This window comes from Cornus florida, unplaced genomic scaffold (genome assembly GCF_030987335.1).
Source record: "Cornus florida cultivar Cherokee Brave unplaced genomic scaffold, ASM3098733v1 CherokeeBrave_3.0.0_Hap2_Chr04, whole genome shotgun sequence".
Taxonomy (NCBI): domain Eukaryota; kingdom Viridiplantae; phylum Streptophyta; class Magnoliopsida; order Cornales; family Cornaceae; genus Cornus; species Cornus florida.
Window position 1 is genome coordinate 23981528 of NW_026775574.1, and position 13441 is coordinate 23994968.

The window sequence follows — 13441 nt, forward strand, 5'->3', positions numbered from 1 at the left end:
AATGGGCTACTGCCCAAGTGGAACCGGTTCCGTGGGGCGGAACCGGTTGCACTTTCTAGGCAGGTCCCAGTTTTGGTTCCCAACTTCGCTCGGCCATAACTTCTTCAATTTAAATCCGAATGGGGTCAAATTTGTGTCCAAACTGCTTCTTGAAGTCAGCTTTCCAATTATATCAATCTCACTCTCAAATTCCAAGAACTCGAAGAGTGATGCCCTTTTTTGGAAGTAGGATCATGAAAACTCCTACACCGAGACTACCCAAATATGGGAAATCCTCTCTTTAGCCATTAGAACTTATGGAAAGTCCTTAAATGATTATGATGACTTGATTCGAACTCATTTAGCTTGTGAAATGCCAAATTACCTTCTTCCCTAGTCATGAAAGGACCGTTTTACCCCTGGTAGGTCCTCGGATTTGGGTAAGGACCCGAATTGGTATCACCGCCCATTAGTGACTCGGATCCACAGGATTTGGGTCGTTACACTACAAATGAGGCTCCTACCCTTTAGATAGAATTTATATAGAATTCTCCTCCTCAATGGAGAGGGATATGATGTGTTTGAATCAACTGCTAACATTAATTCTTTAGAACACTCTTCTAGATATTTACAAGCCAACACATCTTTATCCTTCTCTAGACCACTCTCTACTCTACACACTAGTACAACATTTTAGAATCCTCCACCACTCTCCAATTCTCTACTCAACTATGGAAGACTCCAGAATCCAATTCTCTACACTTGCCAAGTAGATCTCATGCAGAGTTCTCCTCAGCACTCACATGTTGCCTGTTGGTTAAGGAATCAGTTAGTGAAGGAAGCAGAGTCCTCAACGTTCGCATGTTGCCTGTTGGCTAAGGAGGCCGTTAGTGAAGAAGGGAGCTCAGCCAAGTGCATTAGTGAATTTGTGGAGCATTTGAAGGGTTCTAATACGAAAAGTGGGGGAAGGTACCTAAATGATCGCAGTTAGTTGTAGAAATGCACAAATTTTTATGCATTTAAGAATTTTTCCTTTATGCGGATTTTCTTTACTTTATCTGTTCCTGGGGATTTCTCTCTACATTTTTTTTTTATTCTTTAATATTCTACTTCTCTCTCTTTCTCTCTCTCTTTCAAAACAAATACTAAAAAATTATTTGCAGGGGAGGGGTGGGGTGGGGATTATTCTGTTTGTTTTTGTGGTAGGTTGTTTTGTAGGGAATTCTCGAGTTCCATTGTAGTGTTCATTTGTGAAAGCCCAGTTTGTTGGCAATCTTCTATGTTCATTGAATTTTTTCCTCCCTTCTCTCTCTATCTTGGTTTTTTTTTTTTTCCCTAATTTTTTTTCCTCATAAGGTAAATAAAAGATTGCAAGGAACCCTTCTCTTTCCAATGCTATTTTTATGACAAATAATAGGAGCTTCAAGGAGAAACTATAGGATGCAGATATTATAAAGAAAACCTAAACATAAGTTTTGATTGGATTATTTGGTGACTTCTGATTTGGGACTATATGATAATTTTTTTCAAGATCTCCTCCACCTAAACCCCACACACGGCTATATTAAAAAGCACTATTCTGACAATTGTGGCTCTTTCCACCACTCTTCCCTAATCTTGTGCCTAAGTTTTGTGTGAAAACATTAGTTCTTCATATATACATTCAAATTTAATTTTAGAGAATGCTGTGGCCCAAAACAAAGGAAAAGGAAATACAAAGTAGTGCACTTTTAAGAAGGCTGACAACTTTAATTTCAGAAAAATGTATATACATAACTGTTTCTTGCACCATTGTGCAACATTCTACCCATCAATACCAATTAGAAGACTTCAAAATTAATTAGAAACTCCCAACAACTTTGGAAAATTACTTAATTTCATTGGGATATCAGAATACTTGTATCTTCTGGTAAATGAAGCTTAATTTACTAAAAACAGCTCTGGAAAATTTCTCACTCCAAGTAATTCTGATGTTTCCATGGCTCAACATTTTGGTACACAACAATAGTGTTGTACTCGGACAAGGCTGTTATCGCAGTCTATTTTTGTCGTCCTCAACAAAATTATATCTGAAAAGGCCATATCAACGTAGACCAAAGAGTAAGGTAAGTGGGAAGGAAAGAATACTGTTCGGTAGAAAGTACTTCTGAAAGAATAATGGGGATTTAGTACAAGTTGTCTGAGAAACAAACAAACCGACCTAAAGTTGTCATATATCAAAATCCTCCCATATAATGGTATTCCACGGTGTCTTATCGAAACCACATCATTTTTATACTTCAAATTTCACCAATACTAGTGAAATTTCAAAGAAAATGTGGTGAAAAGGTGTACCACAAAATACTACAAGAGAGAAAGAGTATGTGTACTAGAGAGGACTTATAGCTCAGGATATAAAAATTCTTCACAAATTTTTGTGAACCTTTTTTCGTCCATTAACTTTTTCCTACATTCAAGCATTCAGTACTTAGTGCAATAGTTCAAATTGACAAGTTTGAGATAGGAAATTCAAGTTAGAATCACAGTTCAGTTAAACTAATATCAAAGGTTTAGTTTTATCTTCGGACTTACCATCCCAAATCCTAACATCTCACGTAGGCAGAAGATATAATAATAAGGGCCAAAGCTCTTCAATAGCTTATTCACAGCTCTATTAAACTAACATCAAAGGTTTAGTTTTATCTTCGGACTTTTTTTTTTTTTTTTTTGATAAGTAAAAATAACATTAAAAAGGCGTTCAAAAGGGGAACGCGTCCCAATTACAAAAGTGGAAAAGTGATAGATATTTTATCTTCGGACTTACCCTCCCAAATCCTAACATCTCGTGTAGGCAGAAGCATTAATAATAAGGGCCAAAGCTCTTCAATAGCATAAAGCCTCGAAATCATACAACAAGAAGTTTTATGCTTTCATGTATATAATTGCGAACAAGGGAGTGCTGAGCTTCCCTTCATTAACAGAATTTTGGAAAGTAAAGAGACAACTGTTACATTTTAGTAATGTCTGTTTCCTTCATCATCTGCTTGCTAGTAGGCTTTCACATTCACATCCACATTATAACCATACATATATATAAAGATTCCTTAGTTTTATTTTAATAGACTGTATTAATTCTATTAACTTGAGAAAATACTCAACAGCTCTTTAGCGAACAAGGGAGTGCTGAGCTTTCGGAATGAACCACGTGCAAATGCACTTCATCAAATTCATCAGACTTGTTTCTTGTTTACTGAGTCCAACTTGAGAAAAACTAAAACGACAACATGTATCTTTTCACTGACTTAAATTTTGTGACCCTACTGACTTATATTTTGTGTCCCTTCCTACCATAGATAGTATTTCAAGTTCTAAAAAAGAGAATCTCTAAATATGATAGTACAAAGGTGCTATGCTGTCCAAAAGCATCAGCAATAGAAGAACAAACTGCAAGCATTATTATTATTATTATTATTATTATTATTATATATATACACACATACATACATATATATATAAATATAAAGAGAGATTTTATGGACTGGGGATAATGTTATGCTGCAATGGCTAGCCAAATACAAAGAGATAACAGATCATATCGCATGCAGTGTTAACATGGGTAAAATGATAAAACATCAATTAATAATATCCAATTACCTTTAAATTGATGAGTATGAGACCAATAATTATGAGTTAGTTACCTTTCAATATACATATGAGGGTTTTGTTTGTTTTCCAGGTTACGTACCAAGTCCCTCAAACCATCCTCGTTTATGCCATCATTCTCTCTCCAACAGATAATGTGTCACCACCAACTTTGCTGATACCTGCTAGAACATGTGAACAATAAATAAGAAATAAGCTAAAATTTAGTAACCCAGCTTATTTATTAATGAAAAGAAAAATACATATTATGTTACTTCGTGCTAAGTTTGTCACATTATCAGTTAGTTGAGCCTAAAAGATAGCTCCAATTCTTATTTATTCCAAAAAATTGTCAAGTGTTAGTGTGTATGCACACGCCTTTTACGCATAAATGATGAAAAGAACAAGGAAGTCTGAACTTCACCTCTCTTCTTTAGCTTATTACGGAAACCCCTTTTCCTGCTAAATACCTTCTCCTGTAGCCATAAGAAAAGATCTGAGATTTAGGTGCACATATAATTTGTCATTGAAACCAAAATTCAAGGACACAAGTGAATTTACGTGTGTATCATTAATCCATTAAATTCAAATATAAATTATGATGCATTAGCATTGAAAATTGTATCAAACACAAATTCCACACTTCAAAGGAATAACGGCCAAAGGAGGCACTATTCTAAAATTATTACCCAAAAAGAAGAAACAAAGAAAAGTTTCTGTTCACGCAGGTTAAAGAAGTAGCAGATGTCAAATTAGGTACAAGAACAAAAAGTTGTGCTGAAAATATAACTTCTAAAAAATTACCACGGGCTCATCCAATATCCCTGCTTGATGAACTGCACCAACAAGAGCCCTGTTGGATTCAGTGTACAGGCTTGTAACAAGTCCATGTTGACCTGCTCTAGCTGTCCGACCAACCCTATGCAAGAAATCTACAGCAGATGTAGCAAATTCTGCCTGAAATGAATCACAATGTTCCCAAGGTTAGAGTTTCTACGCACCTGAATCGTGTGGTCAGATATTTTCATAACAAGAGCAGAAAGGAGGAAATAGATCTTCAGGAAACATTTTACTTGTAGCAAACAAAATTAAAAAAGGATTCTAATTCAGGGCGACTAAGCACAGTGTGAAACTTTTAAACTAGGAATCAAGTTGCCCACCCGAACTAGTTGGATATGGATATGGATATGTTAAGTTGAGTTTTCTACATGAATACCTGTATTAGTTATTCTACAGTCTACAAATCTCAACCTTTATGTGGTATAATAAAAAATAATTTAAGAGAAAATTTTATAAGTGTGATGGAGGCTGATATAAAAGTGACATAATAGAACAGAATAACAGCTGCAAAGCAGAGCTGGAGATGCAAGCTTGCATTCTCATATCTATTTTCAAGCCAAAGTTTTGTTTAAAAAATCTTCTCTAATTTGCTGCTATAATAGCACTTAAACAAAACTACATGTATTCGTATTTTTACTTTCTATGCATCAACATGATTAGAATCTGACTTTCCAATGGTTTTCATAGCAAATAAAGAAATAACCAGCACATGAGGAATGGACATAACTAACTTTTGAAAGAAAAGAAGTACCTGGATAACATGAAAAACATTTGGAATGTCGAGACCCCGTGCGGCAGCATCAGTGCACACAAGAACACCACCTTTTTGTCGAAACTCCACCAAGTTCTTTGTACGTTCTTGAAGAGAACTATCACTGTGGTAACGGAAACATTCAATCCCAGCTCCCAGCAAGATCTTAGCCACAGCTTCAACAGCCTCAACAGTGTTTGCAAACACCATGGTTCGCTTTAATCCATCCCCCGAATCCAAAGCCTGAGAGCCTTGGTTCACAGCATTTATAAGAGCATCAACCTGTGTATCAACTGTAACTTCAACCCACTTCTGCTCCAATCTGAAGCAAGAAAGGAGAGACCAGATCACCAACAGGCATGAATGGTTTTATTGCAACATAAAAAATAATGAAATTCAAACGAATGAACATATAAAATATTTCTATTATGAAAATTAGTGAGCATGACCATCCAAATGGTTACAGTATTTGTATTTTATATCACAAAGTTGAAATTAACCAGGAATATCCTGCCACTGAAGGTAAGTAAATAATTAAGTGTTAACTTTGAGACCGACAGTAACAGCATTTATGCATCAAAAAAAGAAATTTCAAACACCCGCATTATCATGAGCAAGTTCCTTATATTATTCTTAATTCGGTTGAGAGGGGCATATTCCTTGTCAAAAAATGGAAATCAGTCGCTATTATGAAATATCAATGTAGTGCGGAAATTTTTGTTTGTGCTCCTTCAAATGTTTCCTTCTCCCACCTACTGCTATACAAATTCTACGGAACTCTCTAATGGCATAACTATTAGCCAATTTTGAAGATTCGAAAAATAAACCCACAAATACTGGAATTATCTGCAAGTTGTATACTTTATATAGACAATAATATTGAAAAATGGTAGAGGAAATTTACATAAGAATTACACAGGATGACATGCCCAACAAAAAATGGTATGTCTATCATATCAGAAACTAGCTACTCCCAGAACTCTCAACTGTAATCATGATGCATGAATCAAAGGATAAAAACAAGTGCTAGCACTAGTCTATATTGGGTACATAAGAAATATGGCCACTGTCATTGAGCATCAAACTTTTAATGTGACAAATGAGTAGACCACAAGTTCTTTCACATTTGAAAAGTCATAAAACATAATTACCACAAGTTCTTTCACATTTGAAAAGTCATAAAACATAATTACCACAAGTTCTTTCACATTGGAAAGTCATAAATATAACTTTCAAAAACAAAAAAAAAAAAAAAAAAAAAAAAAAAAAAAAAAAAAAAAAGTCATAAAATATAAATTCTTCTAAATGTTTTATTAAGTGAACCTCTTCTTTTAATGATTTAACTAAACTCAAAAAGGGTGGGTATGATTCTTCAGCTAACAAGTATTTAACATACTAATCACCAAATGCCTGACATTTGATCAAGTAACCAATAACAAAGAAGCATTACATAACACTTGAAAAGCAAGTGAAACTAGAAAATATATATATATATATAAAAATATATATTATTCGTATCCATTGAAAATAGGTGGCACCTTGGGTTGTGATGATGGAGATAGTTTCCGCTAACCCAACTGGCATCTGGAAACATCTGTTTCAAAACTCCTCCTGCGGTTTTCTTTCCATTAAGAGGAAGGGTGGCTGCAACAAAAATGTACTGCTTGCTACGCTCATAAATCTTTCTCACCCTTTTCCAATCTTTTCTCTTGTTTAAACCAGCCTCAGTTTCTTCTGTTTGGACTTCAACATCAGTAACACCATCAGCTTTTTCATCCTCTTCCTGGATGACATCTGTTTGCAAGTCTTTATAATCTTCTATTTCAACATGCATTGGGGTATCAGTAGTTGAGTCGGATGCTTTCTCTTCCATCGAACTTTTTGGCCGGGACAACAGTTTTTCGTCAAAACGGAACATGTTTATCAGACGAATAACTTGATTCTGAAAGCTCCCACAGAGCAGCATGTCTGCTTCATCAAACACCTACATTGTTGAACAAACAACTAAGCAATATATCTGCATTTTTATTTTTTTTTTAAATAACACATATAAATGGAAGCTGGAAGAAGAATTACCACATATTTCACACCACGTATAAAATTAAAATGCCGGCGCCTCTCTTGGTCAATTGCATAAAGGTAATTCAGAAGAGCAGCTGGGGTCGACACAATAATATCTGGTTCATCAGCTGGCCAACCCTACAGCAATGATTTAACATATATGAGATTCATCCTAAAAGTATAAAAACATGCATATATAGAACACCGCATTATGTGCTTTTAGAAACACACAAACAAAAAATTCAATCACCACCAGAAATATGACCAATTCTTGTATCATAAGCAAGAAGAAAAGCAATTTCAGCATCTGTACCTGTCGCCCACAAACAGCTCCAACATTTAGAAGACGCTCACCATTATCATCGCAAAGAGAGTTTGCCATTCTAACCACTTGCTCACATAACATGACATTTGGGCAAAGAACAAGACCAAGTCGATGGGGCTGATTCGTTTCCTGATCAGCCTCAGCATTTGCTTCACAAAGCTTATCAATCAGGGGAACTAGGTACCCATGGGTCTTACCACTACCGGTCTCGGCTGCAACCACCACATCATTTCTTGAAAGTATATCAGGTATACAAGCAGCCTGAATTGCAAACAAAAACATCTCAATAGCTCAAATACTAATCATCATCTCTACAAAATGCTGCCGACAATTGGAAAATTTGAGCAGTACATTAGTCACTTGATGTTTTGAATAAATAAATACGAATTGACCTCATACATAAATACCAAAAAAAAAAAAAAGAAGGACAACACAACACATAAAAATTATAGTACAAGCATGCAAATGGGCATCAAAAGAAAATTATATGCTTCATTGTTCTGTTTGCCTTTGCATTGTAATTGTAATAAGAAGAAGTCCAGAAGTGGCAATGGGTCCTTAAATAATACAGGGTTACATGACTAATACAGACGACAAAGAATCATTTTTACAAATTCACAAGTTACAGCAAAAAAAATTCAACTTTCGATTCATCATATGTGAAAATGGCTGTCTTCTACTTATACAATAGTGCATTTACACACGAAATTCAAAACAAAATAAATGAAATAATACGTTATAACAATTTCATTAAAATTATGTTCATGTTCTTTGTATTTCCATCACAGCAGCTTAAAATCGATTGGAACACACATAAATAGGGGTTAGTTAAGATAAGGTGGGTAAATGCACCTGAATCAAAGAGGGTCTTTGGAGACCCATATTGGAGAGGGCTTGAGACAGACGAAATGATATTCCAAGTGATGTCCAGGTAACGCTATCTTCAGCGAAGAACGTGCCGCCTCCTTTTTTGTCTGCGGTGGCGGTGGCGGAGGTGGCGGTGGTGGTGGCGGCGGCGGCAGTGGCAGTGGCAGCTCCAAATGATCTAATTCGACTGCGATTTGGTTGGATAAGCCAAGATTGGCTTATTCTGATACAAGAAGAAGAAGAAGACAGTGAAGAAGGTTTGAATGGTGAGAAGAGTTTGGGCGGAGATGATAATCGGCATATGTGGAGCATGGAAACCGGACGCTGCAAAATCATCGTCTCTGTTCAGTTCCCAAATTGAAACGAAGATGAAGAAGGTTGTGTGGAGGAGTGAATTTTGAGTATGTTATGTTTAGGGTTTAACCTAGTTATGCTAAAAACCTCTCATAGCTTAAAAAAGACTTTTGTATCTTTATGAAATGGTGAGATTGAAGTACGACATGAGATAGATGACAAGAAAGAACTTGTCACACAGACACACCCTTTGTTATAATAAACTAAAATAACTAGTTATTTTTAATTCTTTTTCATTGTTATGTGTTTTGTGTGGGTGGCAGCAATCTTATATAGGAAAGCTGCTCGTATGAAATGGTTGTGCAATAAAAAATAAATAAATAAAAGTCTCTCTTTTACTTTCTCCATTCTACACACACATATATATTCATTATCAGCAAGCTCTATCCATCTAAAATTTAAAGAAGAAATTTTCTCTCTTTTTCTATCTCAACTATATGTCTTTTTGTGATATTAGTTTTGATAGATTGTTGGATTTAATTGTTTTATTGAAAAAAATTGTATTTCTGACTTCAAAGGGTAAGAAAATTTTAATTATTAATTATTATTCATAAAAATAAATTTGTTTACTTAAATGATATATGTGTTCATACTATAGTCAATTCTACCACATTTATTATTTAATGATTTATTAATTATGGTCAATTTTACCACCTTTATTATTTAATGATTTATAACCGGTTTTACCGCCTTTATTATTTAATAATTTATTCACTATGACTGGTTTTACCACCTTTGTTATTTAATAATTCATATTATATTATTGTTTCACTTAATGTTATTTTATATATTATGCTAAATTATATTTTTATATTGTTGTAACATCTAGTTATTCTGAAAATGTCGAACTTAACAAAGCTAGAATTCGTGGCCTTGAACATTTCTGGCAAAAATTATTTATCTTGGATCTAGATGCTCAGATCCATTTAGATGCCATGGGCATCGGAAACACAATTAAAGAAGAAAATGATGCATCATTACAAGATAAAGCGAAGGCCATGATTTTCCTTCAGCGCCATATTAGTAAGGAGCTAAAAACTGAATACCTCACTGAAAGAGATCCACTGTATTTGTGAAAAAAATTTAAAGAAATATATAATCATCAAAAAACAGTTATCCTCCCAAAGGCTCGGGCTGATTGGCAGAAATTGCGGTTGCAAGATTTTAAAACTGTGGCTGAATACAACTCTGCCCTATTTAAAATCAGCTCTACATTGAAATTGTGTGTTGATACCATCACTGATGAACTTTTGTTGGAAATAAACATTCATTACATTTCACGTCTCGAATGTACTCTTACAACGACAATATCGAGAACCTAGATTTGAAAATTATTCAAAGCTGGTATCATGTTTACTTGTGGCGGAGCAAAATAACAAGCTTCTGTTAAGAAACCACCAATCTCGTCCAACTGGATCGATACCGATCCCTGAAACATATGTTGCCTCATCCCGTGGACGTGGTCGTGGTGGTAGAAATGGCTATAATAATGAATATGGTCGTGGTAAAAATAACTACCACAATAATGAATATGGTCGTGGTATAAATAATTCTTATTACTGTAAAGAATATCAATCCTCATATTTTCGCAATCAGAGATCCACACCATATTCCCAAAAAAAATATTATAATGAAATGCAATAAGTAAAAAGGAAGGATGTGGCTCAACCTCCCAAAACACATGATAATACTTGTTATCGGTGTGGCATGACAGGGCATTGATAAAGCATTTGTCGTACACCTAAGCATCTGGCTGAACTTTACCAAGCCTCAATGAAAGAAAAGGAAAAACAAAAGGAAATGAATTTCATTGATCATGATGAGTCAGTTGACATCACAAATCTGGATGTATCAGATTTTTTTTAGGACCGTGATAGAAAGATAGACTTTCTAATTGGTGATGGAAATATCCACACCAATTAATCCTACTTTCTGTCTACTATATTATCTTCAACAAGTTTTTATTTTCCTTGTATTAAAGTTTTTATTTTCTAGTTTATATTAAAGTTTCTTTTGTTATAAAAAGTTTATTTTCTGATAAAGAAATTTGCATGAATAGGAATGTATCTAACTAGTTCTAAAATAAATGGTTACGATATATGTCTTGCAGATAGTGGAATGACACACACAATCCTTCGAAATCAAAAATATTTTTCTCACTTAACTTTGACAGACGCTAGTGTCAGTACAATATCAAGTCCCACTGACTTGATTGAAGACTCGGGACGAGCCAACATCATTTTACCACATGGAACAAGATTACAAATCAATGATGCCTTATATTCTACAAGATCTCGGAGAAATCTGTTGAATTTTAAAGACTTGCGTTATAATGGGTATCATATTGAGATCGCGAATGAAATAAATGTGGAATATCTCTACATTACTTCTATTACCTCATGCAAGAAGTTGATATTAAAAAAAAACTCCCTATTTTCTCTTCTAAGTTATATTATACAACCATTAAGAAAATTGAGTCTAATGCTGTGATATATAAAAAATCATGTGACCCAAAACTTTTTATGTTTTGGCATGATCGACTTGATCACCAGGGGAGTACAATGATGCGTCGAATTATTGAAAATTCATATGGATACCCACTAAATGATCAAAAAATCATCTTACCAAATAATCATCTATGCACCGCCTGCTCACAAGGTAAGTTGATTATCACCATCTCCTTCACAAGTCATTGTTGAATCTCCCCCATTTTTACAACGAATTCACGGGGATATATGTGGGCCAATTCATCCACCTTGTGGACCATTTCGCTATTTTATGGTCTTAATTGATGTCTTAACGCGATGGTCACATGTTTATCTGGTTTCTACTCGTAATGTTGCATTTGCTAGACTTCTTGCTCAAATCATCAAATTATGGGCACACTTTCCTGATTACCCAATTAAGACAATCCATTTTGATAATGCCGCTGAATTTTCTTCTTAAGCTTTTAATGATTTTTGCATGTCAGTTGGAATTAATATTGAATATCCTGTTGCACACATTCATACTCAAAATGGTATGGCTGAATCTTTTATTAAAAAACTTCAGTTAATTGGCTGTCCTTTGCTTATACGAACAAAATTACATGTTTCTGCCTAGGGTCATGCCATATTACATGCTGCATCATTAGTTCGTATACGACCAACTGCTTATCATAAGTACTCACTATTGCAACTTGTTTTTGGTCAACAACCAAATATATCTTACATATAAGTTTTTGGTTGTGCTGTATACGTTCCAATTGCACCACCCCAACGCACTAAAATGGGTCCTTAACGTATAGCTGGAATTTATGTTGGTTTTGATTCTCTTTCTATTATTAGATATCCTGAACCCCTGACAGGTGATGTCTTTAAAGCACGATTTGCTGACTGTCATTTTGATAAGACTGTTTTCCCACCATTAGGGAAAGAAAAGGCACAGCAGCAACATGATATTACTTGGAATGTCATGTAATTGTCTCGTTTTGATCCTCGCATAAATTAATGTGAATGAGAAGTTCAGAGGATCATTCACTTGCAAAATGTTGCAAATCAATTACCTGATGCATTTACTGATACAAAGAAAGCAATAAAATCACATATACCAGCTGCAAATGTTTCAGCACGAATTGATGTCCCTAAAGGACCTTCTGTCAGTAATGCAACAAATGTATTTTAAATACGCCTGAAGCGTGGTAGACCAGTCGGTGCAAAAGATACTACTCCTCGTAAGAGAAAATTACAAAGAAAAACTGGCACTTTTGAAGAGGCCACAAAAGGAGCAACAGATATTATTGATCAATTTAAAATAATAGCCTTTGATAAGGCAGAGGCTCTTGATGAGTCTCAGGTACCTAAATAATAAATATTGATGAGACAAAGGCAACAGATGATGATATGGCCCTTGATGAGGCAAAGGTACCTGAAAATGATGAGATCTTACTAAATTATGAAACGAGATGGAATAAAAATGAAATTATTGTCGACAATATATCCTTATGTGTCATCGCTCTTGATATTGATAATGAGGATCCGAAACCTCAAAACGTCGAAGAATGTCGACGAAAAAATGGTTGGCCAAAATGGAAAGAAGCAATACAAGCAGAGCTAAATTCATTAGCTAAACGTGAAATATTTGGACCTGTAGTTCAAACGCCTGAGGGTGTTAATCTTGTTGGGTACAAATGGGTATTTGTACGAAAACGTAGTGAGCAAAATGAAATCGTAAGATACAAAGCCCGACTGGTAGCTCAAGGTTTCTCATAGAGACCTAATATTGATTATGAGGAAACGTACTCTCCTGTGATTGATGCACCCACATTTAGATTCATAATACATTTAGCAGTCACTGAAAAATTGCATATGCATCTCATGGACGTGGTTACAATATATTTATATGGAACACTAGATAGTGATATTTATATGAAAATCCAGAAGGATTTAAAATGCCTAAAACAAAACCACGTAATATGTACTCTATCAAATTACAGCGATTCTTATATGGATTGAAGCAATATGGACGAATGTGGTACAATCGCCTTAGCGATTACTTACTTAAAGAAAGATATGTGAACAATCATATTTGTCCATACATTTTTATTAATAAATCAGAATCTGGTTTTGTTATTGTTACAGTATATGTTGATGATCTGAATCTTG

General features: G+C 34.8%; 1 protein-coding gene across 6 annotated transcripts in view; it reads right to left on the reverse strand.

Annotated features, from left to right (window-relative positions):
• The window catches only part of LOC132302999 (DEAD-box ATP-dependent RNA helicase 22), a 42705-nt gene extending 33697 nt beyond the window's left edge, over window positions 1-9008 (reverse strand). For 2 of the 6 annotated variants that reach the window (XR_009481035.1, XR_009481036.1), the window contains exons 1-8: window positions 8430-9007; window positions 7566-7838; window positions 7268-7390; window positions 6730-7175; window positions 5192-5513; window positions 4405-4557; window positions 4025-4076; window positions 3657-3782 (exon numbers count right to left, since the gene is read on the reverse strand). Coding sequence is in view for 3 of the 6 variants with exons in the window: in XM_059800009.1 (XP_059655992.1) it covers window positions 3727-3782; window positions 4025-4076; window positions 4405-4557; window positions 5192-5513; window positions 6730-7175; window positions 7268-7390; window positions 7566-7838; window positions 8430-8780 (1776 nt within the window). In the remaining 3 variants the exon portion in view is untranslated. Of the gene's footprint in view, window positions 1-3656; window positions 3783-4024; window positions 4077-4404; window positions 4558-5191; window positions 5514-6729; window positions 7176-7267; window positions 7391-7565; window positions 7839-8429 lie in introns of all 6 variants that reach the window. The other 4 variants (XM_059800009.1, XM_059800010.1, XR_009481034.1 and 1 more) reach the window with 3 other exon arrangements.
• Window positions 9009-13441: the final 4433 nt, after the last annotated feature.